Consider the following 16,160-nt stretch of genomic DNA (forward strand, 5'->3'; position numbering starts at 1 on the left):
CAGGGGAAAAAACGAGACCGGCTAAAACACCTTGAATCGAGGTTTTTGTATTTGTGAAGAACCGAGATTTGGCGTGTGTCAGGTAGGTCACATTATCCGCGCGTTTCCAGTCTTTTTGTGATTGTAAACGTTCAAACATGAGAAATGATGTTGGTCTCATGTATTACGGTGGGAGTCAAGATCATTTGCAAACCAGGTCGAAGTCATTGACCTTTGATGACCATGGCACATTTTTTCGAACATTACATGTTTCTAGGCTAGTTTTTTCGAGCTGATTTTGAATTTAGAAACCATTTAAACAGTTACGAATTAGTTTTGGTGCCTTCGCAATATGTAACGAAGCAGTCAATGGCGGTTGGCACCTACTATGAATTTCCAGCAGGACGCCTACTGGTTGACCTGACCTGACCTGACCCGACCTGGCCTAAATGCCTAAAGACATCATCTGTGATCAAAACTAACATTAAAGTCGTGGTCAGCACCCCGAAAAAAACCATAGCAGCCTCAATTTACGATGTTCTAACAGGTCCCGATTTTCCTGACTTTTGGGTCATTGACCTGACCTGGAAGGTCAACCGATGACCTAGGACCATACAATCGGGTAGCATCGGCTTTTCTCTACACGGGCAACACGCTTGATTTTTTTTCGCGAAGCTCTAGCTCGATCAGGGGCCAAACGGCAAGGGGGTCCACCCCCCCCCCCATACCTTCGCGCCTGGCAAAACACCAATACGGGCGAGGGTTAATGCTCAGCTTAGTATGTAACAAGTTTGACTTTACCCGCGCCGTGGGGGGGGGGGGGGGCGTTTTTAGGCCCCCTCCACCGATCAGGTTTTTCGCGAATATCTAATTAACGCTTTTGGTACACCTTATCATAATCTTTTCTGCTTGTCAAAATTTCAGACCCGGATCATTGACTTCATAGCAGTAATTCGTTTTCAGGGGGTCCTGACCCCCCCCCCCCGAGATCTCCACCTCTGCTATGATCCTATTATGTGATTGCACGTCATAATCCATAGTTTTGCGGCATTTATTGACATAGAAACACTTGGAAACTTGGTTTCAAATGTTGTGCATGGTGGGATCCACTCAAATCATAGATCCATGTTCTTGGTTTATCGTCATATCCTATGAGATCATAGATTCAGGATAAAGTTTTCACACCGCTTTGCTGGGATCATAGATCTTAAATTAGTTTGTTTCGATATCCACTGAGATCATAGATCCATCACTCGGATCCATGCTCATGTCTACTCTGTAGGCTAAACCATTGAGGTTACGTCAAATCTGAGGACATTTCAGCGAAAACGCGTTAAAAGAGCTATTGAATGCGCTTTTTTCGTGGCGCTGTAGCTCCATTGGTTTTAGAGTTATGCACCGATTTGTCGGAAAACGTTGAAATGGGCAAAAGTTGACCTCTGGTGACCTGACCTTTGACCTAACCTAAAAAATGACCAGTTTTTTTGTCATTACTTTGGACACTTTCGAATGCCGCTTACTGTTTGTCGCTACGTGGCCCAGCCCCAGGAGCCGAGCGTGACGGGGAGGGGGCGTGAAAACACTCCCCTCCCCCAGCTTGACACGGACCACTCAAATCACCAGCACGGCGCGGGTAAAATGAGTGTGATTTTATGAAAAGCTACCTACCAATACGGAGAGTATCACCGTCTTTTTAGCTTCCTGTTTTTTCTTCAGTAATTTCCTGCTGTCAGTTGTGAGACGCCGACAGCTGAACTATTCTCCGGTGACACTGTTCTGCGAACCCGTCCACTGTCCAGGTACGAGCGGGTCAAACCGTTTGTCGAATCGAACCCACCTGCGGCCGAGACCAAGCCAGAGCCGGCGCCGGCGCCGGCGCCCAAACCCAAGCAGCGCCGCCGCGCCTCCGCCCCGGCCGCCGGCGCGGCGTCCTCGGGGTCGAGCCGCGCCTCCTCGGCGGCCGCCGAGTCAGCGGCCGCCGGCGCCCGGTCCGAGGCCGGCTCGCGCTGCTCGGGGTCGGCGTCGCCCAGCCCGAGCGCCGCCGGCGCCTCCAGCCCCGATGACTGGACGGACGAGGCCGGCTTCAGCCAGTTCTGCGAGTCGCAGCGCGAGGGCACGGCGGCGCGCCGGCCAGAGCTGGCCGAGGTGGAGGTGATAGAGCTGCTGGCCGCCCGCTGGGAGGCCATGGGCCGCGCCGAGCGCGCAGCCTTCGCCGCCGCGCCGCCAAAGAAGGCGGCGGCGCGTGGCAGCCGGCCGGCGGCGGCGCCCCGACCGGACAGCTCCGACGCCGACTCGGAGACCAGCGGGCGGTCGCGCGTGCGCCGCGTGGAGAAGGTTTGTCAGGTGAGCCCCGACTGCCCAGCTGCCTGGTGTAGTCAGCTGTCTGGTCAGCTGTCTGATAGGCTATCTGATCAGATGTCTCACTGGCTGTGTGGTGAGCTGCCTGATGAGCTGTGTGATGAGATGTGTCTGTGTGTCTGCCTGTTGTCTGTTGTCAGCTGCGCCGTCCGACGGAACGTTGGCTCTGCTGGTGCCGCGGCCTTTACACTGACCGGCGGCTGGTACCGTGGGTCTGCTCGGCGCGCCGCTCCCTGACCCCCCCCCCTCCCGCCCCCCGGCAGCTCTGTGAGGTGAACGGCGAGCTGGGCCGAGACGTGGTGCGCTGCGCCGGCCCGTGCGGCGGCGTGTACCACCTGCGCTGCGCCGGCGCGCCGGCCTCCACCGTGCAGTTCACGTGCGCTGAGTGCCTGAGCGGCCGGCACGCCTGCTTCGTGTGCCGCTCGCCGGCCGGCTTGCTGGAGCCGTGCCGCGCCGCCGGCCGCTGCGGGAAGCGCTTCCACCGCGCCTGCCTGCGCCTGTTCCCGCAGGCGACCACGCACGAGGAGCGGCTGGTGTGCCCTCTGCACGTGTGCCACACGTGCGTCAGCGAGGACCCGCGCCGGCTGGCCGCCCAGTTCAAGCCCACCGACAAGCTGTTCAAGTGTGTCCGGTGTCCCACTACCTACCACACCAGTGAGTGAGGGGGGAGGGGGGAGGGGGCTGTCGCGGCTGTCCAGTCAGCGGGGGGGGGGGAGGCTGCCGCGGCTGTCCAGTCAGCGGGGGGGGGGGGGGCACACTCGGATGCATCAAAATGTTGTTAGCATAGCAACCTGCTTAGATAGATTGTATTGAGCTCTTTAATTGCCTTTGTTTTGTTTTGGTTTAAAAAAAAACTACAGTTTACATAAAGCCCAGTTTAGTTAAACATATACTTGCCTCATGTCGCTGGCCTCCAGTGTACTCGCCGAACTGCTGTGTTCGGTGTCGTATGTTTGACGCCGTCCTGTTGCAGGCGAACAATGCGTCGCAGCCGGCACGGAAATCCTCAACTCCTCCCAGATCGTCTGCACCAAACACTACACTGCCGACGCCGCCACCAAGAAGACGGCCTCCCAGCACCACATCAACACCACCTGGTGCTTCATCTGCTCCAAAGGTATAATTCACGGCACCACGTCACAGCCTGGTGCTTCAAAGTGATAGGCTGGGACACCACATCACCACAGCCTGCTGCTCCGAGGGGACCTGGGGCGCCTGCGTCCGCCGCCCGCTGGCCTGGCGGCTGACACCCTCTCCGCCACTCGACCGGTTCGGGTAGTGGCGACCGTCCGCGCCGCTAGCCGGGTGTTCTGTCCTTAGCAGCGGCGCTAGCCGGGTGTTCTGCCCTTACCAGCGGCGTTAGCAGTTAGCACTAAGCCGGGTGTTTTGCCCATAGCAAATGGTTAGGATGAAGGCGATCAACAGGAGGGTGCCAGTGGTAAGGAGGGCGGCGATCAACCGACTTGGATCGGCGACCACCTCTGCGATAAGAACGCTACAAATGCGGTAGGAGGGCGGCTACGGCATCCCTGGGGGGGGGGGGGGGGGTAGCATGCCCAGTAGCACCCCGTTAAATACGCTACGGGGCGGATCCGAGAGGAGCTGGGCAGGGAGTTTGGAATAATTTGCCTTCCCGCGTTTCCGAGCCACTTTTTGGGGAGTCTGTTCCCGTTTTTGAAACTGAGCCACTTTTTGGGGAGTCTGTTCCCGTTTAGGAATTTTGAGCCACTTTTTGGGGAGTCTGTTCCCGTTCTCCCTTTTTGGGGAGTCTGTTCCCGTTCTCCCTTTTTTGGGAGTCTGTTCCCGTTCTCCCTTTTTGGGGAGTGCTCCCGTTCTCCCTTTTTGGGGAGTCTGCTCCCGTTCTCCCTTTTTGGGGAGTCTGTTCCCGTTCTCCCTTTTTGAGGAGTCTGTTCCCGTTCTCCCTTTTTGGGGAGTCTGTTCCCGTTCTCCCTTTTTGGGGAGTCTGTTCCCGTTCTCCCTTTTTGAGGAGTCTGTTCCCGTTCTCCCTTTTTGGGGAGTCTGTTCCCGTTCTCCCTTTTTGGGGAGTCTGTTCCCGTTCTCCCTTTTTGGGGAGTCTGTTCCCGTTCTCCCTTTTTGGGGAGTCTGTTCCCTTTCTCCCTCGTCGTGTGTCGGACCATGTTTGGAATCCACTTACAATTACTTATCCTTTTAATGACTGGGCCGGACGCGCTGGAGCCTAGCCCCTCGGTGGGCAGACCCGCCAGGCAGTGCTTACATTGTTGTGTGTCACTAATTGTTCGGTCGGGGTACCGCTGCACGTGTGCAAGGGCCGTTGTTTCTCTGAGATGATTGCACTCGTATTTGGCACACCTTGGGGGACCGGTTGGAAAGGTGCCCGAACCCGTCACATGGGGTCTTAGCTTGCACGAGCGCACGTGCACTGACTGCGCCACTATTTCATATGCAGCATGTCATGTCGAAGTGGTTTAAAAGATATTGGATAACTACGTGTGGGAAGAGGCGGGGATCCGTAGAGCCCGCTCCCCCCTCCCCAGTCAGGCGCGGACGGACGGTAGCCACGCTCTAAGGGGCGACCAGATGGGAGCGACCCGCACACATTGGTCGGAGATATCACGTTACTCGCTCGCACGTGCAGGGCTCACCATTGGGTTCGCTCTTTATTCGCCCATTAAGTGGTGTTTTTTTTTTATGCAGCTGCGACCGTCAGCCCGTTAGGTGGCCAGTGTGAGCGCCGACTGAGTGCTGTGCCCCGCCTCCGACGCCGACTGAGTGCTGTGCCCCGCCTCTGGCGCCGACTGAGTGGTGTGCCCCGCCTCTGACGCCGACTGAGTGGTGTGCCCCGCCTCTGACGCCGACTGAGTGGTGTGCCCCGCCTCTGACGCCGACTGAGTGGTGTGCCCCGCCTCTGACGCCGACTGATTGGTGTGCCCCGCCTCTGACGCCGACTGAGTGGTGTGCCCCGCCTCCGACGCCGACTGAGTGGTGAGCCCCGCCTCCGACGCCGACTGAGTGGTGTGCCCCGCCTCTGACGCCGACTGAGTGGTGTGCCCCGCCTCTGACGCCGACTGAGTGGTGTGCCCGCCTCTGACGCCGACTGAGTGGTGTAGTGTACCCCGTCTCTGACGCCGACTTAGTGGTGTGCCCCGCCTCTGACGCCGACTGAGTGGTGTGCCCCGCCTCCGACGCCGACTGAGTGGTGTGCCCCGCCTCTGACGCCGACTGAGTGGTGTGCCCCGCCTCTGACGCCGACTGAGTGGTGTGCCCCGCTTCTGACGCCGACTGAGTGGTGTGCCCCGCCTCTGACGCCGACTGAGTGGTGTGCCCCGCCTCCGACGCCGACTGAGTGTTGTGCCCCGCCTCTGACGCCGACTGAGTGGTGTACCCCGTCTCTGACGCCGACTGAGTGGTGTGCCCCGCCTCCGACGCCGACTGAGTGTTGTGCCCCGCCTCTGACGCCGACTGAGTGGTGTGCCCCGCCTCTGACGCCGACTGAGTGGTGTGCCCCGCCTCTGACGCCGCCAGGTGGCAGTCTGATCTGCTGTGAGAGCTGCCCAGCCTCGTTCCACGCCGAGTGCGTCAACACGCCGGTGCCGGAGGGCGGCTACGTATGCGAGGAATGCGAGAGCGGCCGCTTCCCTCTCTACGGAGAGGTCGTCTGGGTCAAACACGGCTTCTATAGGTCAGTGATCGCCGTCAGCACCAGATACCAGATGGGAGGTCGGCCAATCTGTCCCAGCCGCCGCGAAGGGTTCAACTGGGGGGCCATTCACCCCCCCCCCATCGTCTGCTGGGACGGAGTCGAACATAGGGCGCTCGCTTGCAGCTTCCGCCAGTGGTTGCTGTGTTGGCCCGCTGTCAGTGGCTGCCGTGTTGGCCTGCTGTCAGTGGCTGCTGTGTTGGCCCGCTGTCAGTTGTTGCTGTCAGCTGTCAGTGACTGCTGTGTTGGCCCGCTGTCAGTGACTGCTGTGTTGGCCCGCTGTCAGTGACTGCTGTGTTGGCCCGCTGTCAGTGGCTGCTGTCAGTTTGGCCCGCTGTCAGTGACTGCTGTGTTTGTCCGCTGTCAGTGGCTGCTATCAGTTTGACCCGCTGTCAGTGGCTGCTATCAGTTTGGCCCGCTGTCAGTGGTTGCTGTCAGTCATGTCAGCTGTCAGTGGCTGCTGTGATGCCCGCAGTCAGTGGCTGCTGTGTTGGTCCGCTGTCAGTGGCCGCAGTCAGTGGCTGCTGTGTTGGTCCGCTGTCAGTGGCCGCTGTCAGTGGCTGCTCCCTCACGATGCTGCGCGCTCGGTCGGCGGCAGGTGGTGGCCGGCGATGGTGGTGCCACCTAACGACATTCCGGAGAACCTGCTGCAGATGGACTACAGCACCGGTCAGTTTGTCGTGCGCTTCTTCGGCTCCAACGACTACAGCTGGGTGCGCCGCGGCCGCGTGTTCCTCTTCGAGGAGGGGGTGAGTCAGGCCAGCCGACCGCACATGGCTGACCGGCCTCGGGCTTCGGACAGGGAGGGGTTGCCTTTGAATGCCTGTGAGAGGAAAGCTAAAGCCTATAACCCAGGTCCAAGAGCTGTAGGTTTGACTTGGTGTTGGCATGACTTTTTTTCGTAGCCGGGCGCTGACTATGTCTTGTTTCAAAATGTCGCGTGATGATATGTGAATTTGCAGCTGCTTCAGCGGCGTATGGATCACTTCTAGGGCAGCGGACGGAGTCAGCGGGGTTTTCTCCGCCAGTGACGCAAAGGGCGGTTACCTGGCTGGCTGCCGGTCGGGCCGCAGACTAGGGCGCTCAGTCTGCCCACCCTGCCATTGGAGTCGGCGTGTCTCCTCGGCTCGTACGGCCCACCACCTGAACCGACTCCGGTAACTCTCCTTATCAGACGTCTGGACTGACGCCGCCGCTGGCTCCCCGCAGGACTCCCTGGGTAAGGTGAACGCTAACGGCTCGAAGACGCTCACCTCGTCGTACAAGAAGGCGCTCCAGGAGGCGACCGCCTACTATCAGCAGTACAGGGAGCACCGGCGCCGGGAGAAGGAGGGCGTCGACATCCTGGTGAGACGGCGCCGCCCAGCGACGGGCTCCTATCAGTCACCCCATAATTCACTCGTATATAACAGGGTTAAATACTGTAAAAGAGCTGCTTTTTGTTTGAAGGCGTTTTGCTCAGTTTTGATTCAGCACCACCCCAGCGATCAGCGGCAACAATATGCTTTGTGCGTTTTTTTTTTGCGACGAGATGTTCTTGGAAGAAAAATATCATCAATGAACATCAGGCGGTTTCTTGAGATATCGCTCCGTAGGTCGTAAATGGCGAATGTAAATAGCGTGTAGATCTCTCCTCAGGCGTCCCCATTTCGTAAGCAACTAACTACTCGCATTTATTTTAGTCGAGCACATCCCGTGGTCCGCTCTGGCCGATTTTCCGCTGATCTGCGGGTGCTGTGGTGAAGGGGCCGGCGCCGGGCCGGCCCGGTGGCTGACCGTGCCCCGTGCTGTTTCAGCGGCCGCCGTCCTACATCAAGATCAAGACCAACAAGCCAGTGGGCGGTGTGAAGCTGTCGAACGGTGACGTCAGCCAGGCCACCGCGTGCGGGTGTCGGCCGACCGACGAGCGCCCCTGCGGGCCGGACTCCTCCTGCCTGAACCGGTGAGACACGGGCCGCCGGGACAGCAGGTCCGCGGCGCCGAGCTGAGGCAGATCTGTCCGTACACCCGGCACCGGCAGGAAATGACTCCGCCGAGCTGCTCTACCTGTTCTGTGCGCGCGTGTTGTGTGGTCATGGTGTCGGCGGTGTGTCTCACCCGCGCCGGCCGCGCTGACTGGCAGGATGCTGATGCTGGAGTGCCACCCGGAGCTGTGCAGAGCCGGGGACCGCTGCCTGAACCAGCGCTTCCAGAAGCGGCTCTACCCGCAGCTGCAGGTCGTCAGGACGGCCAGCAAGGGCTGGGGCCTGGCCACCTGTGTCGACCTCAAAAAAGGTCAGTCACCGCCACGGCTCCGGGCGCCGAGGGACAGGCCAGTTACAGGGCGGGTGCCTGTGCAGCTACCCGGGCCGTCACCTCACCCGGGCCCGGGCGGAATGCCGGTCTGGTCGCAACACCCATTCACCAGTACTCTGTTCAGTGGACACCCTGTTGTTTGACGAACGTTGACCTGTATCCACTGTTGGCGTGTTGTTTATGTGTGTGTGTGTGTGTGTGTGGCTCCGCTGGACTGTGCCCGGTCGGCCTGTGAGGAGCGCGGTAGGTACCCGGCCGGCCGCCACCCGTCCGGTCCGGTCCGATGGCCGGCTGACGCGTCTGGCGGCCGTTGTCAGGCGACTTTGTGATCGAGTACGTGGGCGAGGTGATCAGCGAGCTGGAGCTGCACCGGCGCGTGGAGCTGAAGCACCGCACGCAGGACGACAACTACTACTTCCTCACCATCGACAGGGACCGCGTCCTGGACGCCGGACCCAAGGGCAACATGGCCAGGTGTGTGACGCGGGGGACATTACCGGGGGTGTAACACAGGCCGGGGATATAACCGGGTGTGTAACAGGGGGGGGGGAATTACCGGGTGTGACACAGGGGGGACATTACCGGGTGTGTGACACAGGCCGGGGGACATTACCGGGTGTGTAACACAGGGGGGGGGGGGAGGGTGGGGCATTACCGGGTGTGTTACACAGGGAGGACATTATCGGGTGGGTGACACAGTGAGGGCATTACCGGGTGTGTGCCACGTGTGTAACACGGCGACATCAGGTGTGTAACAGGACGACGTTACCGGGCGTGTAACACGGGGAACACCACTGATCAGGTGTGTAACACATGGCGCGGGTGTTATGCCACGTGTCCCGCGGACGCGGCGACTGGGGGACGGGGCGTGATTGGGGTTACCGCCGGTCTCCGCGGTGAGGTTTTGCACCGGCCAACCTGCCGTCTCCCTGCCGGTCCAGGTTCATGAACCACTGCTGCCAGCCCAACTGCGAGACCCAGAAGTGGACCATCAACTCGGAGACGCGCGTGGGTCTGTTCACTCTGACTGACATACCGGCCGGCACTGAGCTCAACTTCAACTACAACTTTGACTGCGTGGGCACGGCCAAGAAGCGCTGCATGTGCGGCGCAGACAACTGCAGCGGCTTTCTGGGCGACAAGGTGCTCAAGGTGCGTATCGGGATGGGCGGAGGCCGGGGATGGTGAGGAGATACCGCATCAGATCAGGAGAGTGAACACCATATTACAGCAGACGAGGAAAGTGCCTCGGACGCCGAGCGACGGCGGCAGGCGCCGGCCGAGCGGGAGCGGGTCAGGGGTGAGATTAGTCGGAGAGTATCGGATCTGGAGGGGGGATGTGTGGCAGCGAGAGATGGTACCGGTGTGAGGATGGGTTATTGGACGGTGATCTGTGTGAGGGTGGGTTGTTGGACGGTGATCTGTGTGAGGATGGGTTGTTGGACGGTGATCTGTGTGAGGATGGGTTGTTGGACGGTGATATTCTGTGTGAGGATGGGGTATTGGACGGTGATTGTGTGAGGATGGGTTATTGGACGGTGATCTGTGTGAAGATGGGTTATTGGACGGTGATCTGTGTGAGGATGGGTTATTGGACGGTGATCTGTGTGAAGATGGGTTGTTGGACGGTGATCTGTGTGAGGATGGGTTATTGGTGGACGGTGATCTGTGTGAAGATGGGTTGTTGGACGGTGATCTGTGTGAGGATGGGTTGTTGGACGGTGATCTGTGTGAGGATGGGTTATTGGTGGACGGTGATCTGTGTGAAGATGGGTTGTTGGACGGTGATCTGTGTGAGGATGGGTTATTGGTGGACGGTGATCTGTGTGAAGATGGGTTGTTGGACGGTGATCTGTGTGAGGATGGGTTATTGGTGGACGGTGATCTGTGTGAGGATGGGTTATTGGACGGTGATCTGTGTGAGGGTGGGTTGTTGGACGGTGATCTGTGTGAGGATGGGTTGTTGGACGGTGATCTGTGTGAGGATGGGTTATTGGTGGACGGTGATCTGTGTGAGGATGGGTTGTTGGACGGTGATCTGTGTGAGGATGGGTTGTTGGACGGTGATATTCTGTGTGATGATGGGGTATTGGACGGTGATCTGTGTGAGGATGGGTTGTTGGACGGTGGTCTGTGTGAGGATGGGTTATTGGACGGTGATCTGTGAGGATGGGTTATTGGACGATGGTCTGTGTGAGGATGGGTTGTTGGACGGTGATATTCTGTGTGATGATGGGGTATTGGACGGTGATCTGTGTGAGGATGGGTTGTTGGACGGTGGTCTGTGTGAGGATGGGTTATTGGTGGACGGTGATCTGTGTGAGGATGGGTTATTGGACGGTGATCTGTGTGAGGATGGGTTGTTGGACGGTGATCTGTGTGAGGATGGGGTATTGGACGGTGATCTGTGAACTGTGAGGATGGGTTGTTGCACGGTGATCTGTGTGAGGATGGGGCATTGGACGGTGATCTGTGTGAGGATGGGTTGTTGGACGGTGATCTGTGTGAGGATGGGTTATTGGTGGACGGTGATCTGTGTGAGGATGGGTTATTGGACGGTGATCTGTGTGAGGATGGGTTGTTGGACGGTGATCTGTGTGAGGATGGGTTGTTGGACGGTGATATTCTGTGTGAGGATGGGGTATTGGACGGTGATCTGTGTGAGGATGGGTTGTTGGACGGTGGTCTGTGTGAGGATGGGTTATTGGACGGTGATCTGTGTGAGGATGGGTTGTTGGACGGTGGTCTGTGTGAGGATGGGTTATTGGACGGTGATCTGTGAGGATGGGTTATTGGACGATGGTCTGTGTGAGGATGGGCTATTGGACGCGGTGATCTGTGTGAGGATGGGTTATTGAACGGTGATCTGTGTGAGAATGGGGTATTGGACGGTGATCTGTGTGAGGATGGGTTGTTGGACGGTGATCTGTGTGAGGATGGGGTATTGGACGGTGATCTGTGTGAACTGTGAGGATGGGTTGTTGCACGGTGATCTGTGTGAGGATGGGGCATTGGACGGTGATCTGTGTGAGGATGGGTTGTTGGACGGTGATCTGTGTGAGGATGGGTTATTGGTGGACGGTGATCTGTGTGAGGATGGGTTATTGGACGGTGATCTGTGTGAGGATGGGTTATTGGACGGTGATCTGTGAGGATGGGTTATTGGACGGTGATCTGTGTGAGGATGGGTTGTTGGACGGTGATCTGTGTGAGGATGGGTTGTTGGACGGTGATCTGTGTGAGGATGGGTTATTGGTGGACGGTGATCTGTGTGAGGATGGGTTATTGGACGGTGATCTGTGTGAGGATGGGTTATTGGACGGTGATCTGTGTGAGGATGGGTTGTTGGACGGTGATCTGTGTGAGGATGGGTTGTTGGACGGTGATCTGTGTGAGGATGGGTTATTGGTGGACGGTGATCTGTGTGAGGATGGGTTATTGGACGGTGATCTGTGTGAGGATGGGTTATTGGACGGTGATCTGTGTGAGGATGGGTTATTGGACGGTGATCTGTGTGAGGATGGGTTGTTGGACGGTGATCTGTGTGAGGATGGGTTGTTGGACGGTGATCTGTGTGAGGATGGGTTGTTGGACGGTGATCTGTGTGAGGATGGGTTGTTGGACGGTGATCTGTGTGAGGATGGGGTATTGGACGGTGATCTGTGTGAACTGTGAGGATGGGTTGTTGCACGGTGATCTGTGTGAGGATGGGGCATTGGACGGTGATCTGTGTGAGGATGGGTTGTTGGACGGTGATCTGTGTGAGGATGGGTTATTGGTGGACGGTGATCTGTGTGAGGATGGGTTATTGGACGGTGATCTGTGTGAAGATGGGTTGTTGGACGGTGATCTGTGTGAGGATGGGGTATTGGACGGTGATCTGTGTGAACTGTGAGGATGGGTTGTTGCACGGTGATCTGTGTGAGGATGGGGCATTGGACGGTGATCTGTGTGAGGATGGGTTGTTGGACGGTGATCTGTGTGAGGATGGGTTATTGGTGGACGGTGATCTGTGTGAGGATGGGTTATTGGACGGTGATCTGTGTGAGGATGGGTTATTGGACGGTGATCTGTGAGGATGGGTTATTGGACGGTGATCTGTGTGAGGATGGGTTGTTGGACGGTGATCTGTGTGAGGATGGGTTGTTGGACGGTGATATTCTGTGTGAGGATGGGGTATTGGACGGTGATCTGTGTGAGGATGGGTTGTTGGACGGTGGTCTGTGTGAGGATGGGTTATTGGACGGTGATCTGTGAGGATGGGTTATTGGACGATGGTCTGTGTGAGGATGGGCTATTGGACGCGGTGATCTGTGTGAGGATGGGTTATTGAACGGTGATCTGTGTGAGAATGGGGTATTGGTGGACGGTGATCTGTGTGAGGATGGGTTATTGGACGGTGATCTGTGTGAAGATGGGTTGTTGGACGGTGATCTGTGTGAGAATGGGGTATTGGTGGACGGTGATCTGTGTGAGGATGGGGCATTGGACGGTGATCTGTGTGAGGATGGGTTGTTGGACGGTGATCTGTGTGAGGATGGGTTATTGGTGGACGGTGATATTCTGTGTGATGATGGGTTATTGGACGGTGATCTGTGTGAGGATGGGTTATTGGACGGTGATCTGTGTGAGGATGGGTTATTGGACGGTGATCTGTGTGAGGATGGGTTATTGGACGGTGATCTGTGTGAGGATGGGTTGTTGGACGGTGGTCTGTGTGAGGATGGGGTATTGGTGGACGGTGATCTGTGTGAGGATGGGTTATTGGACGGTGATCTGTGTGAGGGTGGGTTGTTGGACGGTGATCTGTGTGAGGATGGGTTGTTGGACGGTGATCTGTGTGAGGATGGGTTGTTGGACGGTGATCTGTGTGAGGATGGGTTGTTGGACGGTGATATTCTGTGTGAGGATGGGTTGTTGGACGGTGATATTCTGTGTGATGATGGGTTATCGGGCGGTGATCTGTGTGAGGATGGGTTGTTGGACGGTGATCTGTGTGAAGATGGGTTGTTGGACGGTGATCTGTGTGAGGATGGGTTATTGGTGGACGGTGATCTGTGTGAGGATGGGTTATTGGACGGTGATCTGTGTGAAGATGGGTTGTTGGACGGTGGTCTGTGTGAGGATGGGTTATTGGACGGTGATCTGTGAGGATGGGTTATTGGACGATGGTCTGTGTGAGGATGGGCTATTGGACGCGGTGATCTGTGTGAGGATGGGTTATTGAACGGTGATCTGTGTGAGGATGGGGTATTGGACGGTGATATTCTGTATGAGGATGGGTTGTTGGACGGTGGTTTGTGTGAGAATGAGGTATTGGTGGACGGTGATATTCTGTGTGAGGATGGGTTATTGGTGGACGGTGATCTGTGTGAGGATGGGTTATTGGACGGTGACTGTCGGACGTACCCGGGCCGGCTGATGTAGCCCCACTGGCTGAACCCGAGGAGAGCGGCGAGGCGTCAGACGGTGAGCGGGATGCGCCATCGGCGCTCGGCAGACTGCTGCCGCCTCCGCTGTATACTCCGCTACATACGCAGCTACATAGGCTGGGCGGGTCTGTAATTATCCATTGTAGGCTATTTTTCAAAGGGTACATCCTAGGGGTCAGTGTTCTAAAATTGGATATTGGTTGGGTGTGCCGATGAAGTAGAAGAATCCTAGGATGAGGAAAAAGAAAGTAAATAACTGAAGTATTTTTTCAAAATGGTGTAATGCCAATTTTCATGCCAACTGATAAACTAGGATTTCATGTCACGATCTTGACAGGGTGTGGAACAAAAGGAAGTGGGTGCATCAACTGTCAAGTGACGTGTGAACTGGCTGTTGGGAATACATGAAACTCTTTTTCAGAGATGAAGTAAAGTCGGTCATTCATATTTTAGGGATGAAAATATTTTCCCCATTAGGTGTGATTTGCCACCAAAAAGTCTGAAAAATGGAACACTGCTAGGGGTGGACATGAACGAACATTGTCTGATGCCCACACACTTGCAGTATGCGGCGGGAGCTGCTGCGTCCACAGGCGCTGATCGTTCGAGCAGCAGCAGCAGCAGCCGCAGCAGCGTGGGCGGGTGGGAACTGGGAGCGCCCCGTGTCGCCAGCGCGCCGACTGGCCCCTGACGTCCCCGCTGCGCCCGCAGGCGGTGAAGGCGGCCAAGGCCGACGACAAGGCGCGCCCGCGGAAGCGCCGGCGCCGGCGGCGCACCGTGAAGCGCCGCTCCGAGGACGTCTGCTTCCGCTGCGCGGCCGGCGGCCAGCTGATCCTCTGCGACTTCGCCGACTGTCCCAAGGCGTACCACGCCGGCTGCCTGCAGCTGGAGCGGCCGCCGCACGGTCAGTAGTCCCGGCGCGGTCAGTAGTCCCCGTGTGGTCAGTAGTACCCGCACGGTCAGTAGTCCTCGTGTGGTCAGTAGTCCCGGCGCGGTCAGTAGTACCCGCACGGTCAGTAGTCCTCGCACTGTCAGTAGTCCCGGCGCGGTCAGTAGTCCTCGCACTGTCAGTAGTCCCGGCGCGGTCAGTAGTCCCCGTGTGGTCAGTAGTCCCGGCGCGGTCAGTAGTCCCCGTGTGGTCAGTAGTCCCGGCGCGGTCAGTAGTCCCCGTGTGGTCAGTAGTCCCGGCGCGGTCAGTAGTCCCCGTGTGGTCAGTAGTCCCGGCGCGGTCAGTAGTCCCCGTGTGGTCAGTAGTACCCGCACGGTCAGTAGTCCTCGTGTGGTCAGTAGTCTGCAGCTGTAGCCGGTCAGTGCCGGCTCCAACACCGGACTGCCAGTGGGGGCTGGCCGGGCCAGGCGGCTGGTGTCGTGACACGTCCGTCCGCCCGCCGGCAGGTAAATGGGTGTGTCCGTGGCACCATTGTGACATCTGCGGCCAGCGGGCCGTGCAGCTGTGCTCGCTGTGCCCCAACTCGGTGTGCCGCAACCACCAGGACACGGGCATCGCGCGCCACGCGCACCTCGGACACGTGTGCCAGGACCACTCGGCCGCCGAGGTGGCCCAGGTGAGAGACGCGGCGTGAACGCCATTTCATAGTCACCAATAATTACCTGTTACAGCTTTGTTCTGCTCATAAGCGCAGCTTTTATATTGACTGCCCAGAAATGTGTATTTTTATCATTGTGCCTGGAGAAAAACACGGCTAGTTTACGATGTCTGTACTCAACCCCACGTCCCCGCACTACAACCCCCAGAGGCAGCCGGCGCCAGCCCTCACCCCGCCTGCCCTCGCCCCCCCCCCACCCCGCCTGCCCTGGTCGCACCTCGCCCCCCCCCCCCCCACCACGCCTGCCCTGGTCGCACCCCGCCTGCCCCCCCCCCCCCTCCCCCAACCCGCCTGCCCTGGTCTCAGCCCGATCTCCCCGGCAGGCGGAGGCGGACGCGCGGCGAAGGGAGGAATCGGCGCCGGCCGCCGACGCCGCGCCGCCGCCGCGCAAACGGCGCCCGTCGTCCGACGACGGTGGCGCCGCCAAGCGGCCGCACACGGCAGCCGAGCCGGGGCGCGCTGACGAGCCGCCGGCGCCCCAGTCTTAGCCGGCCGACTGCCGTCCTGCCGTCCTGCCCACCCGCCGCGGCGCTTTTAGAAATGCACCATCTCCGTGAAATACCCTTGTTGCATGACTGCATTGGCGCCATTGCCAACAATGTGAGGACAGTTTCAACCCTCCACTACAAATGTGTTGTCAAATACAATTTCAAATGAACTTCATATCAAGTATCATGAATACGAATTACAAGAGTGAGTAAACAAAGCAGCGATTTTGCAAAATAAGTATAGTCATATGTGTAAGGTGTATTATGCATGACAAATTGCTGCCGGTGTTCCAGTTTTATTTGAAGTTACTCACGCGGACAA

General features: G+C 57.9%; 1 protein-coding gene across 1 annotated transcript in view; it reads left to right on the top strand.

The window, feature by feature from the left end:
* LOC122391051 (histone-lysine N-methyltransferase NSD2-like) overlaps window positions 1–16,013 on the top strand; it is a 28,411-nt gene extending 12,398 nt beyond the window's left edge. Inside the window, exons 7-19 of the mRNA XM_043384630.1 lie at window positions 1,923–2,322; window positions 2,601–2,991; window positions 3,311–3,454; window positions 5,842–5,998; window positions 6,615–6,765; window positions 7,226–7,363; window positions 7,813–7,958; window positions 8,139–8,290; window positions 8,629–8,785; window positions 9,253–9,463; window positions 14,455–14,647; window positions 15,139–15,308; window positions 15,674–16,013. Of these exons, the coding sequence (XP_043240565.1) occupies window positions 1,923–2,322; window positions 2,601–2,991; window positions 3,311–3,454; window positions 5,842–5,998; window positions 6,615–6,765; window positions 7,226–7,363; window positions 7,813–7,958; window positions 8,139–8,290; window positions 8,629–8,785; window positions 9,253–9,463; window positions 14,455–14,647; window positions 15,139–15,308; window positions 15,674–15,838 (2,575 nt within the window). The 3' untranslated portion in view covers window positions 15,839–16,013. The remainder of the gene's footprint in view (window positions 1–1,922; window positions 2,323–2,600; window positions 2,992–3,310; window positions 3,455–5,841; window positions 5,999–6,614; window positions 6,766–7,225; window positions 7,364–7,812; window positions 7,959–8,138; window positions 8,291–8,628; window positions 8,786–9,252; window positions 9,464–14,454; window positions 14,648–15,138; window positions 15,309–15,673) is intronic.
* Window positions 16,014–16,160: the final 147 nt, after the last annotated feature.

Source organism: Amphibalanus amphitrite, unplaced genomic scaffold, assembly GCF_019059575.1.
Source record: "Amphibalanus amphitrite isolate SeventyFive unplaced genomic scaffold, NRLGWU_Aamphi_draft 000001F_arrow, whole genome shotgun sequence".
In the NCBI taxonomy this organism is placed as follows: Eukaryota; Metazoa; Arthropoda; class Thecostraca; order Balanomorpha; family Balanidae; genus Amphibalanus; species Amphibalanus amphitrite.